This window comes from Fundulus heteroclitus, chromosome 3, assembly GCF_011125445.2.
Source record: "Fundulus heteroclitus isolate FHET01 chromosome 3, MU-UCD_Fhet_4.1, whole genome shotgun sequence".
NCBI lineage: Eukaryota > Metazoa > Chordata > Actinopteri > Cyprinodontiformes > Fundulidae > Fundulus > Fundulus heteroclitus.
The window spans coordinates 37,215,658-37,240,693 of record NC_046363.1 but is presented as its reverse complement, the minus strand read 5'-3'; the positions used below and the strand labels follow the sequence as shown (position 1 = coordinate 37,240,693).

Below are 25,036 nucleotides of genomic sequence, written 5' to 3'. Positions count from 1 at the left end.
CTTCGTGATTTATCAGATCCACTGCGGCTGATGGCAGGTTTACGACTGAAAGCTGGAATTAAATCATGAGGTGGTCGCACACTTTCCGGACCAGATTATTACTTAATTTTTCCCTCTAACAGACCTCTTTGAATTTTAAACACTATACGTAACACGTCCTTTTGCATTTTAACAGTGGTGTATGCACTTTGGAGAACCACCACAGTCTGCATCTACTAAAAAAAACACACATTTACACAGTATTTACCACAGTACATTTGGTACTTTGTGTCTTTGAAGGCAAGTGCCGACTGAAGAGGTTAATTATATTGTGGTATTTGAAAAGTGTGCGTCAAAACTGTTGCATTTGGGTTTGCAGGGTTAAAAGAAGTTCTGTGGGCTGTCAGGGTTGAGTCGCAGAAGCCCCACAGGAAATCAGTCCACCGCTTCCTTTTACTTTCTCCAGGAAACACATGTGAAGCGATTGCTGGAGCCGATTTGAGGACATCTGTGTTTATTAGTAAGCTACGCTCATGACGGCGGAAAGAGCTACTGTGCGTTAACGAGACACGGACAGAGCCAAAAGATTGAGAAATTTTAAAAAGTTGAATTTATCTTGTAAAGGTTAATTGGAAAATCTGTGAAAGTGTAGCTCTCAGAGTGTTTTAAATCCACCCTTTGTTCATTTTAATAGGGGTGGAATGATTTTATCCCCACTGCTTGAAGGGAAGCTCTGATCTCTCGGCATGTTAAGGGTCAGCAAATACAATCAGCAAGCTGCATAAAAACACAAAAAGCATTAATCACACGAGGAACGTGGTCGGCATGAGAATGAGCTTCAGTGAAATTCAGATTTATCTAATAATTGGATTTGTATTTGCTGAGGGAAAAGAACGTGCTGCGCGAAAGCATTCTTTTTATTATGAGTCGCTTTGCCTGCGTGGACGCTCAGCCTCTCCAGACAGATCTTATCCAAGGAGCCGCTAGGTTCAGGACAACGAGTGGAGGTGGAGGGGAGCGAGCGAGCGCAGATGATTAATTATTAATGCCAGTCAGCGTCCTCCAGACATCATTTTTACTTTCCTGCTCTCTTGAACCCCCGACGCTGGGAGGAAAAAAAAAAAAAAACGCTGCAACCCAGATACACGGATCCTTTAGGAAGGACAGCGCAGAGGACGGCTTAAGTTGGAGGCACAGTTTGATACAGTAGCCAAAAACACCCTGTCCAACATGAAAAAATACTGTATGCCATGCATCATTAAACACGGCCTCAAAAAGAATGAATAACCGAAGGCCAGTGGAGAAAAAAATAATCTTTTTTAATCAGCTTTAATCTCATTCAAACGTGTCCAATCGTCAGATCTCATCTGAGTTCTGCGGCAGAACATTTTTGGGCTACACAGACGTACCCAGGAGCCTCAGGTTAAAGGAGTGCATCCACTGCTTTTGCGTTTAATTTGATTCATCTGAGTTACATTTAATAATTTGAAGCCCTGACGGCAGATATATCAAATGACATGATGAGGAAATGAAGGTTTCATGATACAGAGTGTCTGCATATCCAGCAAACACGCAGCGATCTGTTTTTAGCAAAATCCTGGGGGAGAATATCTCTTTAGCGGTTATATCTACACGAGAACTGTTTGCTTTTGTGGAGAAAACTTAGCGTGGCATTAAAAGGTTTGTTTTTGCAGAGCGCTGCTGCCTGTTTAGGATGGAGACGATGCCTTGGAGGCCTCCAGCAGTTGTTTGCTGTCATACCAAAACAGCGTGCTGAAAGGAATTAAAATGTATGTGACACCGGTACCAATGATTACTCTCGCTGTTTATTCAGACTGTTAATTAGTGCAGCTTTATGATAGCTTTTACTTTATTAACTGATTAACATTTCTGTCTGCAGAGCTGTGGACAGGTTGTAAACCACCTCTCATTCCTTTATTCTGTCTCTTAAATTCGCCTTTGACGGTTGTTTCTAGGCTTTCTAAAGGTATTTCAGGGGTTTTACTTTGGACAGCAGCTTTTCTAAATTTAAAATGACATATCAAAAGCGCTACTACCTTTCATACAAAGGTGAAAATGTGGTTGAAAAGTAAAAAGACACTTGTAGGTGATTAAATGTGGTAAATTTGTCAGTCAGAGCTCTGGGCTCAACAGATCCAGGATCTAACGTGGGTGAAGTGACATTTTCAATGATGACCCCAAATCGCATGGGCGAGCCTCTATTTTCATATTTGAGCTGTCTTGATCATTATTCATATGAAGTCTGAACGGTTCTTATCAATATATCAGTTTGTGGTTTCAGCTAACAAAACTAAAGTCTAAAGCTCAGGGGAAAAAAAAAAGATGTGAAAGTCCAAAGGCAAAAACACATTTAGGAAGTCAAGCTGACTAGATTAAAATATAGCAAGAACGTCTGATTACTTGGTAAAAAAAAAAAAAAAAAAGTTGGAATACTCCAGACTTTTGCATACTGCGATAGCTAAATATTTATCCTAATTTTATTTCTTATACCGACAATAAGTTAATTCAGGGTTCTATTTTTTGTTCCTGCAGTTTTCTCTGTGGCCTTAAAAAGAAAATCAGTCTTTAAAATTTGCATAGACAAACATTTAGATACCTCAGGCACATAAATGTCACATTTATTCGTCGTATATTTGGTGCCAGCACCTGCATGGGAGGCTGACAGCAAGAGGGGCTCCATTCAGTGACAACACAGCTCTCACTGTGCAATTAAGCTGTGGAGAGATTGTTGGGAGGGTAGCCTACTGACGTACACCCAGAGACCTCTTCTTCAATTGACCTTTAGCGTTCTATTTGTTTTGCTTTGCCTCCCCTCAATTACTTTTGTATTACTCACATCGGGATAAGTGCTTCTAACAGGGGGGGAAAAAAAAGGCCGTATAACAAAGCTGAAGACAGAATAGCCGAACAGCTCAAGCGCACTTCTGAGAGGTATTTTAATGACTGTGACCTGCAGACCTCTTTGAACGGACCGACTCTCCACGCAGACCCTCAATGTAAAGTAGATGACAGCTTCTGCCGTCGAGCCCAATTTGAACCTACTTGATTCAAGTGGGCAAACTCCAGTTATTAAAAATTTAGGTCCCGATTCTCTCTCCAAAAAGTGACAGTTCTCGACTGAGTGGCAGTCTGTTAATCCATCTGTGTTTTTCTTCTTTAGAGTTGGAGGACTCCGAGTAGGCTGAGTGATCTGGTTTCTAAAGGTTAAAGTTTGGTTTGAAGCAAGTGACTCGTCGTCTTCCTGTTCTGGCTTATTTTATTTGTCCCTCTTTAAATCGTGACAGATGCTTGGGCCTAACAGACTGGCAGGAATGTCTTCGTTTATTTATGCATGTTAGCTGGATTATATACTGCAAAAACGGAACTTAAAATAAGTAAAATGTTCTTAAAATTAGTGTATCTGTCCTTGATTTGAGCAGGTAAATAAGATGATCTGCCAATGGAAATAAGACTATTGCACTTAAAGTAGGAACATTTCATCTCCATCATCTTATTTCAAGTGCAGTATGTCTAATTATTTTATTTTAGGGGTAAAATACTCATTCCATTGGCAAATAATCTTCTTTACCTGCTCAAATCAAGGACAAATACACTAACTTTAAGAACATTTTACTTATTTTTAGATCTGTTTTTGCAGTGTAGTTATTGCGCAACCCATCCTACAAGGAAACATTGAATATAAACAAAATTCAGACACAAATTTCTTAGATATGGTGAAAAAACGGACCGAATGGGTGCCACATCCATTAAACTGTACGTATACCACACATGTGCACCACTGCTACTGCAACGACCCCGAGATAGAGCTACTAAATGTCATGTTGTACAATGCAAATTATCTATCTGATGAAAATTTACTCAGCTTACATGCAGATTCTTTGAACTGGAAGTGAAACTGTCAGTATGAAGTAATTTGGAACTAATTTATACATTGTAAGACTACTCAGGGAGAAAATTAAATTGAAATATAATTACAACATAATAAATTGATACTTAAATAGTAGAAAGTAGAAAGAAAAATATCAAATCCTGATGTCCAAAATATCTTATCCTGTCCTGGGATGGTGGAGCACTGCGGATTTGACATTTGTGAATCAAAAGCGACTTGGTATAAGTAAAGGAATGGCCGGACTTGATGCTTCAAAAAATCTAATAATATCCTCAAATGTAATGTGTTTTTGAATCCACCACAATACATGGCATAAAAAAACTGTGGCATCTATTTTAGATCGTCATTTCAAGTTTATTTTGAGCCAACTATATGTTTTTCTGCACCACAGGAAAATTTGACACCAGCCTTTTCCTTTGGGAAATGTAAGTTTTATACGCTACACTGATCTATAGATACTGCTGCTCCAGATTTGTAGCCACAGAAGGACCATTGCTCAGTTGGAAAACATAATGAAACACTTTAACAGGAATGTATCGGTGTGACCTTTTGGCTTGAAGAGGATTGGCTCCAAAGATTGAACCTTAATGACTTTGTTAATCCTTCTTGAGATTGGAGCTTCTCGTAAAGAAAAAAAAAGCTTTTGTTTGTCTTAGTTGAATTCGTTCTTCAAATTGAATTCGTTCTTTGTGGCACAGATATTAGTTAGGGTAAGACTGTTTTGTAAAAAATACTTTTGAATTTTACACTGATCAGCCCACTTACGTACATCTTACTAAGGCAGGTTTGGAGACTATTTTGTCTTCATGGCATAGATTTACCAAGGTATCAGAATTTTGTGTTCATATTGACACAATGGGTTCAAATTTGGGTTCAAATCGACAATTGGTACAGTTATGTCAGCTGTAATCCATCCAAGCTCCTCTACTGTATTGAGATCATGTGACTGTGAAGGTCATTAAAGAATTACAGAGTATTAAAAACCTGTAGGAGTCAGTACGGTTCCAAACAAACACTTGAGTAGTTCGTTTTTGGTGTGAATGTGATCCAACCTCGATCCAACTCAGCTACGCGGTTCACGCTGCACGCTTGATCCTAAACGCCTTCCTGCAGCCGGGTATGCATTACTCTGTGGAGTGCAGTAGAGTAAACAAACTGATAAACTAAGGCAACACGTCTTTTTCTAAAAGCATAAAGCCCGATACAGCGTTCAAGACGTCTTCTCAAAATTACTTCTATATAGTTCTCAGATAATTTTACCTGATATAATAACCAGGGTTACAATGTGTTTTCGACTAGCTTGTAACACAGCATTTTCTTCCTGAATATTTGGTACTCCCACCTCAGGCACGTCTGACCAAGAAACAGACTGATACTTCTCACCTGGTTTGTAGTGACAGGTTTTGAGTTTTCTTTGTGTGAAAAGAAACCAATCCACTTAAAAAAGTTATAAGTAAAAAAAAAAAGAAAAAAAAAAAAACTTCTGAAGTGATTCAGATTAAAATAGACGTCTCATATGTGTCAAAATGCCCTGGTTACGAACTGATATAAGCTGGATAAGTCATTGGTTTGGGGTGACCGTCACAAAGCTGTGATTAAGAGCAGGGAAGAGCTGAAAGGGTTTGTGCGACACAAACTGGACAAACGGTCATTACATCAGTTTTGTCCGGAGAAATGGGCCAAAATTCCAGAAAGCTAACATGAGAAAATTGTGGAAGGAGACCCGAAAAAGCAAAAAAAAAAAAGCAAAAGGAAAAGTATGTAAACCTCTGACTTTAAGATGAAAATATATATTTTTATACACTGTCTGACTTTGGCTTCAACTGTAGAGCTGAAAAAAAAGTATTTTATCTCTGCATCAGCAAGGGAAGCATAATTATTTGAGCAGACATAAAAGCATTGTAATCATGTGTAGAGAGAGGGAAAAAGGGACTTGATGTTCCTTGCAATTATGAGGAAAAAAGATGTGCATACATTAATAATGGCATCAGCAGTAAGGGAAAAAGAAGTATTGACATAAAAATCCCATCTACTTATATCATACCTCCACCAGTCACTGGTTCAGAGGGAAAAATGAGACTTTATTTTGACTTGTGGTCATCCGGTAGAACAGATCAGCTTTATGTGTTGTTGCAGGTTAAAGAAAAAAAAAAAGAAAATCCCCCAAACCTTCAGCCATGATGGCACGTCAGATATCATCTGTCAGTCAGCAAACCAAACATGACCACATCAAACAAATCCACATGTCATACTGCCGCGGATGAACTTTTTACACCAGAGTGGCTGTGTTTGGACGGGCTGTTTTTGGCTATGCCTTTCGCTCTGATGGATGGTTGATTTGGCTGTCAGCAAGGTGAAGCGAGCCTGAGGCTGTTGTGGGAGTTTTGGGTGGAATATTAAACAATAGTAACTGAGTTCCCATCTTTACTAAATGACGAGACGGTGGTATAACGTTCCAGCACTTTTATTGAGAAACAGAGCAGAGATTCACATAGATGGAAAGTAATCGCACCCCACGGTTCCGCTGCAGTCTCTGTCTGCCCTGTCTCTGTCTGTGTCGCTTTTCGGGCTTCCCCTAATACTGCACCGTGGCCTTCCCATGAGACAAAACAAAGACAGTCTATCGTAAACAATCAGTATCCCTCAGCAGCTGCAGCATTTGGCCTTGCAATCAGAAAACAGTGGATCTTATACACAGACATCAGGTCTCCAGGCCTCCTCTGTCCGAGTGGTGTGAGGCCATAGTGACTTCAGAATAATAATTCTTATAACATTCCTCTCTTTTTTTTTTTTTTTTGATGATGGCGTCATCAGCATCAAGACAAAACAAGATGACCCATCACTTGAAAATGTGAACAAAGCACAGAGGAACGATTTCTGTAAACTCGTAAAGTGGGACCCAAAGGGTTCCCGTGTTGGAACCGGGTAGTGCTGGAACTTTTAATACAGATCAACATGAATGCTTCATAGAGCTTTAACACACAAGATCAAAGGTTTAGCTTTCATCTACAATTTAGGATTCATCTAATTAGGTAAGGCCTGTTTTAGGTACCTATGCGCACATTATTTTAAAATTACATTAGACTATGGTAAGCTAAACCCTGTTCATTAACCAAGGTCGAATCCGTCTACTCTTTACCCACCCTGAATACCCTCCTACTCCTTTCTCCACTCACCCCTACGATGGACAATAATCCACCACTCCAAACTTATAACACCAGGAGCAAAGGCAGGAGAGGTTCAGTGCGTGCAGGGGAACCTCCAGAAAACGCTACCCCTAGGGGGCAGTAAAAACTGCAAGGCCCCCTCCCAGGGAGATCTGCTCTCGGCCAATCTGAGCCTGAAAACCCTGTATTAAATCTAAGTGTTATCATTACCAGCTAATATTAAAGGATCTTTAGAGCCAATCCGATCCTGGTTCTTCCTATATCAAATCAAAAGGTGCATAAACCATAGATCTTTGTGTGTCTGAAGCAAACAGTTTCCATTTTTTACCATAAACCCATATTGATCAACATGATGTAATATTAAAGTGTAGATCTCATAACACAAAAAAATCAAACATGTGAGTCAGTGAAACAGAGCAGTTAAACAAACAGCAACACAATATGAGAAGAGTCCTAAACGTCAAGAACGCAAAGTTAAGGAAGCCTTCAGGCCATTCAGGCACAAGGCAGAAAATAATCTAATCGCGCTTAGGGTCTCTTCAGGCAACTCCTCCCGTTGAAGAATAAGGAATCAGAGTTCTCTGGCTTCTTCATTCCCAGTCCTCTTCTTGGTTCCTCCTCGCAGGCTGGACGATTGAGCTGGATGGTAATAAGCGTTCAGTTCTGGATGGGCACTGAGCATTTTATTTTGCATTTCTTTCTAATAAAACACTTTGTGAAGATGGTCTGCAGACACGAGTCCTTGTTCCCACTAGAGAACAGAAACAAGGTGTAATTAGTGTTCTTATCAAAACCCCTTTCATGTGTCATTTATTAAAACATTCTCCAAGCACTTTCACATTCAAGATATTTCTGTCCACAATTATTTAGCTTTCAGAATTCTGCAATTTAATTATTAATTAAAATAGTAATCTTTAAGTTCAAATGTATATGCAGTAAATTCTTAACAGAATGCTTTCAATGTGTGTCTTAACTGTTGTTGTCTGACAGTTGAAGTTCTCTGCAACATAATTTCATCAACATATTCATTTCATGACATTTCCCAATTATTTTAAAAAACCCAACTGAGAAAAAGAAAGCCTTTCCATGTGAAAGCCTTTTCCCTCTTTCTCTCTTTTTTTTTTTTTTAAGTGAGGTGCTGTTCTGCACAGAAAAGACAAAATATTTATACCATGCTGTTACTGTTCAAGGATGCCAAGGTTCTACAACACAAAACAAAGCAGAGAGCAGGAGAGAACAGGAGTTTTTTGAAAATGTTCTAACATTGTTGAACAACCAAAGCTACTTAAGCAAATCAGAATTAGTTCCCAAATTAATCCTAAAATAAAGTAGACCTTACATTGTGATTATTTATTTATTTATTTATCTTCTTAAACTGAGGATTAAGGACTTTTATTAAGAAGTTCTTGGGTGAACGCGTCTCCGCATTCCTACTTGTCTAGGCCTCTGCAATCTGATCTATGATCTACGTATTCTGAGTGCCTGGTCAGGAAGGGTGAAAGGTTCTCTGAAGCTTTCTGTTTTCAGCAACCCTGAAAACCCAGAACCCTTTACAGTCAGTGTAAGGTGTCAGGTAACCTGTGGGACCACCTCGTCGTCCCTCTGGTTCCACCAGCTGTGTGAAGTCCACAGCAGCTCATCCCTGGGTGCCATGCCCCAGGGGTCTCCACACCCCCCTGTGTGGAACGTCTCTCATTGTAAGGATCTCACCTTATGTCCCGTTCAAAACAGGAGTTCCAATGTGGGGTGTCTTTGCTGCTTTAATGTTCCTCAGAGAAAACCTTCATTCATTGATATCACCTTCAAGCTGTTACCCTTTTATCATCACAGCCCCCCAACCATCCTGACCAGATCCAAAATTTCCCCATAATTTAATCTAATTAAATTAATCTTACTTATTTTTAGTATGTAAGACGATAACCATTAAATTATCCCGATCTAAAACCCCTCAGGTTAACAGGTTAACTGGTTAAAAAGACTTTTGAGTTATTTGTGTTCAAGTTGAAAGATATTAAATCTCCATAAATATTGTAACCATTGTACCCTGATGCTTTAATCCTAAATTTACCCATGTTAGTTAGTAGGATGTGTCATTATGCTAATTTTACTGCAACATTACCCATTTTAGCCAGTAACCTTTTCTTTGCGTTTTATTGATGCCTGCCGGATTGGCAGAAATCAGCTTACTCTAAGATGTTCATTAAATGAAATGCTATTTAAAAGTTCAGATTACTCTACTTATATAGTGAAAACTAATTCATTCATTTATCTATTTAACTGTTGATATAATACCCACTTAATTTATTAAGTTGCTCTATGATTCCATCAAGTTACTTCTTTAAAAGTTTTCACCTTTACATAATCTTAATGTGTTTCGTAATGTGTGTTTTGTTTTAATTGTGTACAACAAAATCTGAAGTGAAATGCATGAAGTCGTGTCTGCAGAACTCATCTGTGTTTGTTGTCGAAGGTTGTCCGATGCCTCAGTCATAGTCCTTCAATGTCCATTTTCAGTCCAATGTCTGAGTTCAGCACAACATTCTCCTTCCCTTCAACAGTCCATCCTCCAGTCCTCACGCCTGCAAACAGAATGAATTCTGCCAGCATTTTTTGCCAAAGAAAACGCTCCATAGGTTGAAAAGAAATTACAGCAAAACAGTCACAAACATTTTAACTACAGTGTTCCCTCTAACATGACAAACATAAAAAGAAAATAAAAAGATAAAAAAAAATAAAAGAAAACTTTGTCTCTGACAAAATAAAACTCAAAACTGGATCAGGCTGAAGTCAATGACATCACCTTTAGTCCTTGTCCCAAGGATCAGCCCCCAGGCCAGAACACACAGACCCAGCCTTGCCGTAACATTCAGATGTTTACATCATGGTCAGATTTGTTTATCATATCTATTGTCCTTCTCAGGTTATACTGTCCCTCTGAGGATCGCCTCAGCTCAGCATAACTAATAACATCAGATGATTTTGTAACTGATGACGCGTGTAACGTGGCCTTCTGATATTTTGACGCTTCTCAAAATTTCTCATTAGTTGCATTCAAATTCCAAGTAAAAAATAAATAAAATAAATGAATAGAAAACCCTTAGAAAAGCATATTTAGTTCCATACAGTTTGTTCAAAGCACAGTTTTCCCTCATCTATTTAAATCAAAAATCTTGTATATCTAAACTTCTTTCAACTGGACTGGTTTGTGATGAATCATTATTATTATAAGCAATGAGATCTCAGTAATTTTAAATTACTTTAGGGCTAAAAAACAAGTGATAGGATCTCAGCCTAAATTTGTAAAACAGTAAACTTAACAAGCTTATGTAACGCTTATTTCCAATTTCTAACAAAGCTGAAATATTTCCGTTCAAGCCATGTTAATCTCTCCATGTATCAATTTAATTTGGTCCTGATATTTAATGTTAAAAAAACAAACTTTGTTATTTAAATCTCTCTTTTACTGTACCTCTATTGTTAACATAGTCCATGCTTAAAATGTCATTTGAATTACGGAGCTGCAGTTCTCCCAAAACAAATGAACATTCTGAAACCATGAACATTACTTTTAGAATTAATTCACACAGACTGACGAACGTTTAGTTACATAGATACATACACACGTACGGTTACATACAAACGATGACATTCTGACAGACAAACACGTGCAGGCCTGCTTTTTCACCATCTTAAATAGTTCTGTTTTCCATAATTTTTAAACGTCAACGCCGAAAGATGTTTTCAACGCGTTAAGTTCCCGCTTAGTTTAAAAGGTGGAGAGCGTGCGCTGGTTACGACCCCCCGATGCTTCGTCCACACGCGGTTTTACGCTTCAGTCCCGCAAGGATACAACTCTGTGTCTCGCAGACACTTGGACGCTTACCCATTTTTGAAAGTTATACGTCGCTATTAGCAGTTTAGACCAATTTTATCCACAACGGAAGTGCTTAACCGGTCCCCACGTAAACGCTTCCCCGGTGCAACGCCTTTTTAGTTTCGTTTCCGTTTCCTTGTTTTTATCGCTTTTCTTTTTTCTATTTTTATTATTTAGTAGCAGTACTGCAATAAAATAAAATAATATTAATAATAATAACCCCTATGTGAGAAATCTGCATGTTTAATCAAATCATTTCAAATCATTTATGCATGTCATGCGTCTGGGCCCCTACGTTTTCCAGCATGAAATCGAACGTCTCACCCTGGGGCTAGGCTTGACCCTGAGAAAATCTGCCTTTTAACCATTACACGGACTCTTCTGCGTCCAGACTTTTTTTTAATTATTTTATTTATTTTATCCTTTTTTTGTGTTTTTATTATTATTTTTTACGTCCTTAGCACGATCGACCAACTAAATGAAAGGCCTCACATCCGATGGTCGCCTTTTTGGTATAATGGTCGGGGTCCCCACTTATCAAAGCTGCAAACGTCTTCGCAACAGTCAAGGACTTAAGCATCCCTGCCGCTTTCATCCACAACAGAAGTGGACAGCCTCTTGCACAAACCCAAGACAAGAGGACTTTAATGGACCAGCTGGAAACTGCTCAGCCGGTCACCTGTTCTCCAGGTGAAAATCACTCTGCCACTCCTCCCCCCTTGTGGGAAAGTCCGTATTTCAGCTGAAAACGTATTCTAATTAAATTTTGAATTTTAGTTTAATGTTTAAACCTTAGTCACCGTTCGGTATTGCGAACCCTGTTTTATTTGCCTTAAGGATTAAATATAATTCATTATTTCTACCGGCTTTTACTTACTACCTTTTAGGTTTACAGTTTTAAATTTCAAAATTTCTTGAGGTATACTTTAAAATGGGGTTTAAAATTTAAAAGCTTGCAAGCATTTTTGACCAATTGCGTTTGTTTTTAAAAGAGCTGGAAAATAATCCCCTTACCGTCTCATGAAAGAAAGGTTCGGATCTTCGCGCCGACGCCCAGAGACGCTCCGAGACCAGGAGCTCCTCCACATCCCTTGAAAATCCATTCGGGGTACCAGAGGCCGGATAACCTCTCCGGGCCGGCCAAAGCAGCTCCTGTCCCCGGACTCCCTCGCTCGTCGGTCGGAGATCCTGTTCGTGACGCCAAATTGTTGTGGGAGTTTTGGGTGGAATATTAAACAATAGTAACTGAGTTCCCATCTTTACTAAATGACGAGACGGTGGTATAACGTTCCAGCACTTTTATTGAGAAACAGAGCAGAGATTCACATAGATGGAAAGTAATCGCACCCCACGGTTCCGCTGCAGTCTCTGTCTGCCCTGTCTCTGTCTGTGTCGCTTTTCGGGCTTCCCCTAATACTGCACCGTGGCCTTCCCATGAGACAAAACAAAGACAGTCTATCGTAAACAATCAGTATCCCTCAGCAGCTGCAGCATTTGGCCTTGCAATCAGAAAACAGTGGATCTTATACACAGACATCAGGTCTCCAGGCCTCCTCTGTCCGAGTGGTGTGAGGCCATAGTGACTTCAGAATAATAATTCTTATAACAGAGGCATGACGTCAGGCCGGCATGTCGAGCGATGGCGCGCTCGGATGATCCCCGCAGAAGGACATGCTTTGTTTAAGTCGATACCGGGACGTGCCTCCGCATGAGAGGCGGCATGTGCACCTTTTCCAACAGATGGCAGCGCTCCGGCGACTGGAGCGAGAAGCAGGAGATGGGGTGGGAAGGAAGAAGGCCCCGCAGTTTGCGGTTACGTCCAATTCTCTGCATGTTTTCTATGATTTTTGCGTTTTATTTACCCCTAACCACCGCCTGGGGACTGAGACGTGGCAAACATTGTTTTTATTTGTCTCATGACACTGGTTTTGATGCCAGCGCTTTGGAGCCTGCTGGCCCAGGGTTTCGCTTTTGTTATGTGCAGTGATAAAAAAAAAAAAAAAAAAAAAATCCTCCCTCTGGTTCTCATTATAGCTTTGTGAAATAGCTTCTTTAATTCCTAATGTTTTGGAAGGCAGGCACAGTTTTTTTCCGGCCATTTTCTTTTCAATCCTAACGTGTTGAAATCAGCCCTGTCCTGTTTCCAACTAGTGGTTAGGAAAGCACTCTGCTGGCGTGGCGCTCTCACATGACAATAAAACTGGAGTATTTACTTTTGTTTTTCCTAGAGATGTGTGGCCCGGGCCTCTCTTACGCTTGAATCATCTCATAAGGCTCTGTGGGGCCACTCAACTTTGGCTGTTAGGGGAGAGGGACAATTTCAGCGTCTTATTTCAGAGAAGAAACAATCAACGCAGTTTTCACCTGCTAACCCAACCTGTCCTTAAGAATGTGTTGCCATAGTGCATCGTTTGAGACAGACACCGGCTCAGGATGCACACAGATAACAAATAACACTCAGACAGAACAACACATAATATTTCCACACATTTTATTTATTTATTAGGGCGGAAATCAGTTGATTGCACCGACCAACACGCTTCCTGAGAAGCTTAAAGCGTGCAAATAGTCTTTAGGGTCAGATAAGATTCGTATCCGAGTCAAAAAAAAGTTTGATATCAGTCTCTTTGCAAATGATGTGAATCACTGTGTTGTTACATGAATTAATCACTCAACGCTCCCTCGATGATGCTTCCAAGCCCGCAGTAAATTCTGTGCAATAATTATAAGCCTTCATTTACAGAGCTGTGTGATCAGACATTCCCTGAGACATTAGAGTGTGCAAATAGACATTATGAGTAGTGTGATTTTATCATGCAACAGACCACAAACCTCTCAGCAGGGAGCTGATTTTAAATCTATTTGTATTTTATTTAATGTTTTTGAAGTGTTTAATTCATGGAAAAGGTTTAAATCTCATCAACCTGAATTCACCTTCAAATCAATTCTGTAGGTAAAAGTCCCCCAAAACACAACTTACTTTTCTGATTTTGGAGTATGTTAGTATTTTTTTGTTTACACACAAAGTATTACAGGTTAATGTATTACAGTATTTCAATTAAAACGTGTGTATGAAATATGTTGCACACAATTAATCAACATTGTATGGTCAAAATTATTGGGCCACCCCTCCAAATGTCTACAAACATTTCTGAAAAAATGGGTCGCTGTCAGGAGTTCAGTAAATTCCAGGTTGGTGCTGTAATAGGGGGCCACCTGTTCATTGAATCCAGTCATGAACTTCATTTCTACCGTGTAAAGTCCCAGCGCGGGGTCAGTGGATGCCTAGGTGTAGAGTACTCAGGAGTCGGCAATCTTCTGGCAAATCTACTTTTAAGGGTAAATTTCCGTGGTCGGGTAGGTACATCCAAGCCTTGCAATGCAGAGCGTTGGAGACAGTGGTGTAAAGGACTGGACTCCAGGGCAGCGGATATTTTTTTTTCTTCTGAAGGGATGTATGAAGCCTCTCCATCTAGCAAGCCAATGGATGAATCTGGGTTTGGCACTTCCCAGGAGAGCACCGCTTGTCTGACGCCACTGTGTCAAGTGTAAAGTTTGGCTGGCGGTCATCAGAGTGCGGCCCTCAAGCTGTGGCCCCCGGACCACCAGGAGTCCGCACACCACGGGTTTGGGGTCCATGAAATGCATGTTGTCAGGCCACTGCTGAGGATGTGTCGGAGTTGAGCAAAGTAACACAATGGACCAATATTTACCTCTGTTCACTTTAGCCAAATTAGTCTAAAATTAGGAAGTATGACAACAGTTACGTCAAGTTTGGCTTTATCGAGAATCTCCACCAAACCTCTAATATTAGGTATATATATATATATATATATATATATATATATATATATATATATATATATATATATATATATATAGTTATATATAGTTATAGTTATATATAGTTATAGTTATAAATAGATATATGTAGTTATATATAGATATAAATATAAAACATACATAATTCCTAGTATAAAAGGCTGTTTAAAAATACTCGAGGAATCAAAAGGGGTCTTTGGAAAGACTTTAACCACTGCTAAGGGATTCCTGGCCATGAAAAGTTTGAGAACTTCTGCTTTTCAGGATGTTGGCCCCTTGTTTCCAGTGAAAGGAACTCTTAATGCCTCAGCGTTTGAAGGCATTTGGGAACAATTTTATGTTCGTGGACCTGCACAAAGTTCTGACCTGAACCTTTCAACTTCTTCGGAATGAAGAAAAGCAAAGACTGCAAGGCAAACCTTCCCATCCAACATCAGTGCCTGACCTCATGAATGAACAAAAATGTCCGATAAACACCCACCTAAATCTTGTTGAAAGCCCTCCCAGAAGCCCTGGAGCTCCTGTAAATGCAAAGAGCGGATCCACATTTTATGAAACGCTATGGATTAAACGTTTAATTGGGTGTGAGGGTAAATGAGGAATTATAATGCATTTCAAACATTCTTTTTGTTAATTTTAATAGTTATCGCTGATAGCTACTGAAAGCCCAAAATTCTTTCGAAAATGAATATATATAACAACAAATCCTAGGTTTTTTTAAATATAGAAATGTCAGACTCCATGTACATTTACTCCACCGTATCCTAAAAACTTGGTCGGGACTCCTTTTGCATTAATTAAAGCATCATTGAGACTAATCTACAGATTATATTACATTTATTCTGGTACACGTCTAACTAAACTTCAGAATCTCAGGAAACTTTACAGGGCTTCAGTTTGCTCATTCACAGGGAGCTATTGAAAATAAGAAGAAATTAATAAAAAAAAACATTCTTAAATTGTTTTTTTTTTTTACAACTTCTAACAAACAGCAACCTTTTCAATCTCAATAGAAGCGTAAGCACAGCTTATTTAAAATACAGTTCAATGCAGGAGGAAGTTGTTAGAGGCCAGAATCCTGCTCTGTTCCTTCTCAGTTTGGAAACTGTAACAAAGAAACTCTGTATATAAAGTGCACAGTAAAGCTCATGCCACAGCATCTTCCTTTTTTAATCTTTTTTTAGCTTCTTTTTCTTTTAACTTGGGAACTGTAAATGATATTCATGGATCATGACTAAAGGGATTTCCCCGTAATTCATAAAAGTACCTGGTGAGGCAACATTGTGTCCAAAAATAAATTTCTTCAAAAAGACTATAAATTGGGATATGCTGTTTTTGTAATAGTTCATATTTGTTGGGTCATATTTGTTATTAAGATACTGACATAAAAGAGGAACGTCGGAAGCTGAGATGATGTTCTACAGAACACGATAAAAGCAGGAGGATTGGTTTGTACAGCCGTACCTGCACAAATTCTATCTAGACCAAAAAGTAATTTAAAAGAAAATATGCTCCCTCCTCTGAGTCACAGGTAAGAAAATTAATTTCAAAACAAGCCTTGTGTTTTTCAAATGGGTCTGTTGGGTTGTTTTTCTAGCAGTGAACCAATTTGCGCACAGAGGAATAGAAAAAGCAACATTTCCTCTCCCTATGGAGTTAAAGCAATCGTGCTTCAGTTTTACTTTACAGGCAGCGGTGCTGGAATCATATCAGTGGTTGACAAGAGAATTGCCTATTAAATGCAACCAAACCTATTAGAATCTATAACTGAAAATAAAAGATTTTTTTTATAACAGTACAAAGACCATAAGCACTCCTCAGCCTTAAAGTTGTTTGTTAAACCAGTGGAGCTACCCCAAAAGTCTGAGCAAAATAACACAACTTAGCCAAAAACCTTTCTGCAGGATGTCAGAGCAAATCCAAAAAACATCAAGAGAAAAATGAGCCGGCTACCAGAAGTGTTTACAAGCTGTGATGGTCGTGAAGGGGATTGTCACTCACTGCAAACTACAGAGGCATGAGGCGTGCTTTTCCTCTCCTTTTCTTCTCCATTTTTTTCCTCATTTTGAAAAATGTTGATTTTTTTCTACGACTGTACAGCACAGTCTCATATTTTAATTCTTCTAGATAAAAAACAACAATTTACACACCTTTGTAACGCTTAAACTCCCCAGCAGTCATCCATAATCAATTAATTGCCCAAGTAGATTTGTACAAATATCTTGGATTACAAATTGACAATAAGTTATCATGGATTGCTCAGGTTGACTATGTCTGCAGCGGTTACGTTTTCTGTGCAGGTTGAGGGCCTTTGGTGTCAGCCAGAAAGTAATGCTGCTCTTTTACGACACTGTAATAGAGAGGATTGTTAGGTACGGCATTTCTGCCTGGTTTGGTAACCTGTCTGTCCAACGGAAGGCCAAACTTACTTGTCTTACTCAAAGAGCAATGAAGTTGATGGGAGTCAAGCAATCTTTATTCAGAGTATCAGTTTCTTCCTTCAAGTCGACGTCTTAGGCTACGTTCACACTGCAGCCTGAAGTGACCCAATTCAGATTTTTTTGCCCATATGCGACCTGTATCTGATCTTTTCATGACAGTCTGAACGACACAGATCGGATTTTTTCAAATGCGACCCAGGTCGCTTGGATATGTGGTCCTGAATCCGATACATATCTGATCTTTTCAAATACGACCTGTGTCTGTACGGCCAGGTCGCATTTATCCGACCTACACGTCATTGATACTTGACAACCGTCAATAACGGTGGACCTGGCTATGCCAAAGAGGTTGGCTATTGTGCGGTAACAAGCACCTGTTGTGTGTGTCTTTACGTGAGAGCCGCGCTAAAGAGATCCGTTCAGACGCACATAAAGGTTCCCTTCGTCATTCGAAAATTATGAATGAAGAATGAATGAATGCCGCTCACGTCACTAAAATTTGGCTGTCTTCCTCTCCTCTTCTTAAAAAGATTGCGTTGGTTAAGTGCTCGCTCCGGTTGGAGAATAACGTAAAGAACGCAAGATACGCTGCAGCATTACGATCCCTGTTTACTTCCGCAAACAATGAGCACGCTTGCTACGTATGACGTCATCGCGTCCTCTACTGCGCATGCGTGACACTTAGGTGTATGAATGCAGTTCACACACGAGATCACATATAAGTCGCATATATTTGGAAATGTGAACGGACACGCAAAAAAATCAGATTTCACAAAAAAATTGGAATTGAGCATTAAGGCCTGCAGTGTGAACGTAGCCTTAGAGTCTCTGCCTGTAGACTGAACCGCTGTAAGAACTCATTTGTTCCGCTTTCCATTAAAGCAATAAACGATACCAAATTGTGGAAGTAGGCAAATATTGCAGATTTTTTTGTTCAAATTCGGACATTTCAGAACATTTTAAATGAACAGAAAATAAATTTGTAACACCCTTTTCAAACCAGATTTTTAACTGAAACATACTTTCCCAATTGCAAAAAAAAAAAAGGGTGTTTAGTCATGGCCTTTTCCCAGTTAAGTAAGTTAGTGCTGTGAGCTCCGCATGAATGTGATGTCCAGACTTGGCAGCCTCGGTAGAACAGGTGCTAAATAGCTGAAATGGCAGCGAATGAGAAGTGAGGGGATGGAGATATCGATGACACAGATGACAGATTAAATGGAAACTCACGGAGGGTTTCATCGGATGTGAGCTGAAATTGATTTTGGCTCAGCCATCTTCCCCTGCCGCTGTCACCGGCTCAACATGTCGCCTTTGCTCCCTCCTCCTGCAGGTAACACATGTCAAAATGGCCTCTTGCCTACCCTGATGCGTCCAACCTTGCCTGCTGTCCAGACCTCGCTGGGCATGAAGCAGTTCCTCCCGTTTCCCTTGGACACGGCCTCAGCGGTCAGCCTTTTCCCAGGATTCAACGCGGTGAGTCTCATCTTTATCTCTCTGCGTCATGCCATCTACTCGCTGGCTTTGAGCGGCTTCTTGACTCCAAGGAGGGTCTCAGCAAAACCTCCAGCTGAGATCTAAAGAGGCGAGATGGCACTTTCTCACTTTAATATATTCCTAACGTTGAAAATATCATATCATGTGCTGGTTAAATAGCTCTCAAACCTCACACATTCACCATCGGTGTGTGAGCTTTAATCATTGCCTCAAGGCCAGAGTAAAGAGCTTCATCTGGCATTTATGTTATTGCTGCTGTACTTTTTTTTTTATCAGATCCTGTATTTTAGATGAGTGCATTTTCACTACCACAAAAGTAAACACACTGGAAATATTTTTTTATTATATTGTTTGCAGATCATGGCACTTTTTTATGCCTTGTCCTCTGCAATGTTTCGATGGCCTCCTACGGGCCAAACAATTTTTTTTTATATTCAATTAGAACCATTTTATTCAGACTCTAGTAATGTGAATGTTTATGACCTTAGTGTTTCTGAATAGGCCACAATAAACTCACAAGTCTGATTTTACTTTTATTTTGTGCTTACTGAAAAAATACATCTGCTGAGCTGCTTGTTCTTTTGGATCAGAAATAGTGGAGCTCTTCATGGCTCATTCAGTTCTGATTAGTTAGTTGAGTGAGTAAAGGCCATGTACACTGGATTTAAAACAGTGTGTGTGAAAGCTCTGCTACATTAGTAGATGGTCTTTATGGGGTGTGGTGAGATTTTCTGGAGCATATAAATTATGCAATGATTCCCAATTAGGTAACTTCAACTAAATTGACTGCATACTCTGCTCTATGGCTAAGTTTGTTTGCTCCATGCACCAGGAAACACTGCACCACTTGCACGGCCCTTGCAGAGATGTGCCTGGTGGTGCAGCAGGGTTTCCATCTTCAAAATGTTTTTTTTTTCTTCAGCAGTGGAGTCTTGTGCAGTAAATGCGCTCAGAAGCCATTGAGTTCACTACTTAATTCTTTTGACTCCTCAGTCAGAAATATTACCAGGAGTACCCGATCATGGCTGGTTTACCGTGAAACCATGTTCATCTTCTGGATTGTGGTCACTCACTGGAACATTTTAAAAGTTTAGAAACACCGCTGCTAAAACCAGGTTTAGCTCAGGGTTTCTTCCTGTCAAAGAGGATTTCAGAGTTTCATTGAATAAAAAAAAAAAAAAAACAATTTGAAAAATTAACTGAGCTTTACTGCATCGTTTTATGACTAGGATCAATTTGGAAAGTATGTTTTGACAGTTGAATCCGTTTGTTATGATTATATTGAATTGACTGTATATCTCGCTCTTATAAATAACCTGAACTGGATTTAATTGAACCAATGCATTATATTTTGCATAAGATTTTTTTTTACTAACATTACAACTCTTGATGTGCCTATCAGTTCATATCAAACATGCTATGATTTGCACATAGCAGCAGGAATGCTTTGCAGCGGCAGTAGCTCTCTAGTGAACAATCTAGCATGTAGTTGCTTCCTGAGTCTTGGAGTGTGGTATGCCATATAGTTGGATTACACTGTTTACCTTCATGCTGAAAGGGTCTTCCAAATAGAATATGATAATAATAATAATAATAATAATAATAATAATAATAATAATAATAATAATAATAATAATAATAATAATAATAATAATAATAATAATAATAATAATAACAACAACAACAACAACAACAATAATAATAATAATAATAATAATAATAATAATAATAATAATAATAATAATGAAAAATGCTAATAACAATAGTAATAATAATAATATTTGCTCTTAATTTTACTTAATCAAGAGTAAACGGAAGCTGGCATGTTTTACTGTGGACGGATGCAGATTATTATCAGCCAGTAATGTTTGCAGATTATGGGACATTAATGCTCATAACAATTTGTTCATGTTAGCTGTAGTTCTTCAAATGAATTAAATTAATTTGTATAATTCACTTATTAAATATTAAAATATTATAAGATCATAATCAAATGTTCATGTATTAATTTAGGCCTAAGGACAAACAGCTTTTGAATCCTATCTTAAACCAACGACGCCTAGAGGTGCACTAAATGTCATTTATTTGATAAGAATGTGTATTTCAGTTGGAAGAGACACTGAGACTTGGCTCTGATTTTGGGTGAAATACTTTGAGTTGACCCTCAACAATGTGAGATTTGACTTGGAAAAACAATGACTTGCGAGCAGCTCTGTGATCCCGTAACATTTTAATAAATGCTCTCAGTCTTGAAGAGCATATTAGGGCAGTCCTAATAGGATAACATATAATTTGCTTTATTTGGTGATTAAAAAGCCAAATAAAACAAAGCAATATAACACATTTTTATCAACTCTCAGTATTTTATGGTTTGGTTTTACCTCCATGATGCATAGCCTCAGTAACTATAAGCTCTCTGTACAGCACATCTGGTGCAATCCATGCATTGAAACTTTGGTAAACTGTATTGTCTTTCTTAAAACTCTATTTTAACAAAAGTTAAAACACCATTTATTTTTTAAGGCAATTATTAAGCAAATAATTCCAAATAATGTATCCCTGTATATGAAAAGTTGCTAAATTTGTAAACAATTCTTTACACAATTTTTCCAAGACACCTTAAATATAGAGTACGTATACTTGTATAGGAGGGTTTCCTGTGGCTTTGGATATTCTTCTCATTTGAATGGCTGAATTTTATTTATTTTCTACACATTCAAACCAGTCGATAAATTTGGTTTATTTACATGGCGCCAAAACTTTGGTGAAAACATTTTAATATCACTCTTCTTGTATTTCTTTTTTCGGTTTTTATTCCTTTTCCATACAACACCAATGGTATAAAGAAACGAAAGGCATGAAAAGCCAAGATAATGATTTACAACCCCCTCCCCCTAAAAAAACAAGCGATAAAACCGCAGCAGAAATGAGCAACAACACTGTGTGACAAAAAAAATATATAAAATAAATAAACACACATAAGAGCAAACTGTGTCACAACAAGGTGGTCTATTTTAAAATATGTGAGTTAGGATCCCTATGTGGAAGTTATTACCAAATTAGTTTATTTAAAGTTAATCAGGAATCACATACATACTCTAGGGGGATAAAATAGATAACAAGAAACTTGTTTAGTGACATTTTATCTTGTTTAACCCTTTCCATTTTCCCTTTTCCACCCCCAGTATGTTTATTTCTTCATCAACTTACCGGCATTGAGACGGCATCTAGAATTATGGCGCAGATTTTTATGTATTGCTGATTGTTGTTGTGTGGTGTGGCTGTTGTTATGTAGTGATCTTTTTCCTGGTTTTCCAGTGGATCAGTATTGTTTCCTTAGTGATAGTCGGGTCTACGAGGAGCAGTGTTTGTATTTGTTTAGTTTTTATATCAGTTCTTCCAAAAGTGCACAAACGGAGGGGCGTGGCGGGACGTTGCAGTCAGGGCATCAGGATAGTTTGGTGGTTTCTTTCCAGAAGTCTTGTGTCGGCGGACAAAGCCAGAATGCGTGTGTAGGTGGTCATCAGTGGTGTTGAGTGTGCAGTCTTCTTTATATCTGTTGTTGATTTTCCAACTATGGAAACTATGAAACTATGAAACGCAGCTGTAACACGACGAGGCTGCTCAAACCTCACTGGATTCATAACCGGCCAGAATTTTAAACGCACCATTCAACCCAGAACATTTGTATCTATTTGGCCTCTCCTTTGAAAGTCACCATGAGGAAATATGTGACAGGATAAAACGACAAATTTATCAAAAGAAACACGAGTCCTTGGGAAAGAAAGTAAAAAAAAAAACAAAACAGTGTAGATAAAAGCGTAGAAGTTAGATTAAATTTAAGGGATCAATTTAAAAAAAAATCAACCAGAAAGCAGGGCTGAAATATGGTGCACAGCTGGTTAGAAGATGGAAGGACTACAGAGATGAAAGGGTGGGAGTGGGGACATCCCAGAGAAATACCATGATAACCCAGGAGAGGACGGATTGTTTCTGTGCCATGAGAAAGTTCAGGACTACAGCAGCCCTCCGCTGTCTACTCTGTACTCACCAGACGTCTCTGCAGATAATGAGTAATACACTGCGAAGCCTCCAAATGCTGCAAAGCTGATACAAGATTAACACAAAGCAATCACCTCTGGGTTTCAGACGCGCACACACTCTTACACAACTCTTAATCTTTCATAGTTACTCTATCAGAGAACTTTTCTTTCCCCTTTTTTCTTCCACTCTCTAAACTTTTCCCACAGTTCCAGATTTCCTAATCACCAGACAAATGTAGTCCGCTTTGCTGTGCTGTGCCTCCGACACGAGTTTGAAACAGCTGCAACGAAGCCGCATGTGACTGATGTGTTACACAGACATGGGGTTAACAGGCTGGGAAAAAAAAAAAATATCAAAAGCCGAAGAAATCAAATCAGGTCGTATAGGAAACATCAAGGTGGAGGAGAAAGACTGTGCTCCTTTGTGGAGTAAGAGCAGACAGATGCACAGATTGAGAATTGTAAAATACATGAAGCAAATCATTGTTCATTTGTGCGACTCGAGCAGCGTATTAGATGCCGAAGATTTGTGATTGGGCTGTAGCTGTGCACAGAAACCACGCATCTGTTAGAGCGGGCAGGGCAGATTCTGTGATTTACGGATCTTTCCATCTGCACTCCCATCTTAAAGCAGACGCTTTACATAGGCTCGGATGAGGTCACATTTGCTTACGTGCCTCCGGGGCTCAATAAACATTTATGCTCCCCTGTTTTTAAAATAATAAAAACACATGATTCTATGGGCCGATGATGACAGTTCTTCCATTAACGCACTGTACGAGTAAGAACAGACTTAACCAAGGCAAGATGCGTACTATTAAGTGCATTTTTCACGTATGGAAAAGAAAAAAGGGGGAGGGGGGACCCAGAAGATGTTGGAAGCGTGTGCGTGTCCGCACCTGCGTGAAATGAGAATAATACCAAAGTCCCTTGTTGAGGCTTTGCGCAGTCTTGTTCTGTGATGAGTGACTGACACAAATCAGGGAGTCCATGGCCAGAGGCAGAGAATGAATGTTTGTTCTCTCTCTCTCTCTCTCTCTCTCTCTCTCTCTCCGTCTTTGGCTTTTTTTTATTTCGCCCCAGTGGGGCACAGCAACACAATAAAATGTTACAGAAAATATGACTGCAAGCCACGGATGGAGATTTGATGCATGTAAGTGCGTGTGTAAAGAGAGCAATGGGGTGGAAAGATCCCTTATGAGGAGTTTTCAGTTTGAAAAGATCATCCACACAGGCAAAGCGATGGTAGTCGCACAGAGCAGGGCGAAAGGATGATCCCTGTTTGGTGTAGTAATTTAATTTAGCTTCCATTTTTAGTTGAAGTACAATAATAATATTTGATGCTGTAACAAAAACCTATTATTTCTCAATAAATAGAAAAAATTAATTACAAAACTTTTATAAACATTGCAATCATTAAAGGAGCATAGCGTAAGTTCCAGGATTTTTGCAGATGTCTGCCCCCTCTGGCAACAAGTTGAAATTACACCAGTGTTGTGCACGTGTATGGGAGAAGAGGAAAATCTTCTGCAGCTGCGACTGCACAGGTCTTTTGTTTAGAGGTGTGATGTCTTCTGAGGTAAGAAATTTAGAAATATTGAAGTTAGCCTGTGTTCTCTCGCTAATGCATCGATTACGGCACAGACTCCATAAAGTAGCAAGGCGAACGAGAGCGAGCAGCGCGTCGCACCCACGTGCACACCCACCGGATTTGGCATGAATCACTGAATCCAGCCTGTAGAGGTAACTCTGGTAAATAGCTGATAACTCAGTTTACCCCTCAGGCAACTGTAAGGGCATGTAAAGGAAAGAAAATATCTAATATTTAAATTCAAAAGTTGCACTATGCACCTTTAAATAATCCAACGTTTAAATAATTGGACAAAAGACAAATTTATTATATGTAGAATTCAGATATAGTCATTTATGTATATATTATTTCATATTTTTTGTGCAATAATAATTTAAACGGTCTCTGGTTTATCAAATGGACCCTTCCTAACATTTGACTGGTTAACATGCACAAAAGTTTAACTCCAACTGAATTGCTTACAACACAGTTTGCCCTGTTAGATGGGTAGGACTGACATATTCAATATAAAAAGTTAAATATTACCACTACCATTATATATGCTTTTAATTCTACTAATTGGTTTTAATATTTTAATATTTATAATTTTTATAAGTGTTTGAAATTATGCAACCATTTCAATAAATGAATTTATTTATCTGCTACAAGGGCTTCCATTTTTATTTAAACAAACACATATAAAAACATTTACCTATTTGTGATTTGTTGCTTCAGG

The 25,036-nt window shown here is 38.9% G+C and overlaps 1 protein-coding gene across 2 annotated transcripts in view; it reads left to right on the top strand.

Moving 5' to 3' along the window:
- Positions 1-25,036, top strand: part of znf385d (zinc finger protein 385D) — a 121,012-nt gene that overhangs the window by 4,831 nt on the left and 91,145 nt on the right. Inside the window, exon 2 of one of the 2 annotated variants that reach the window (XM_012877703.3) lies at positions 18,524-18,666. The exons of the other annotated variant lie outside the window; for it this stretch is intronic. Coding sequence (XP_012733157.2) covers positions 18,524-18,666 — 143 coding nt within the window. The remainder of the gene's footprint in view (positions 1-18,523; positions 18,667-25,036) is intronic. 2 annotated transcript variants of the gene reach the window in all.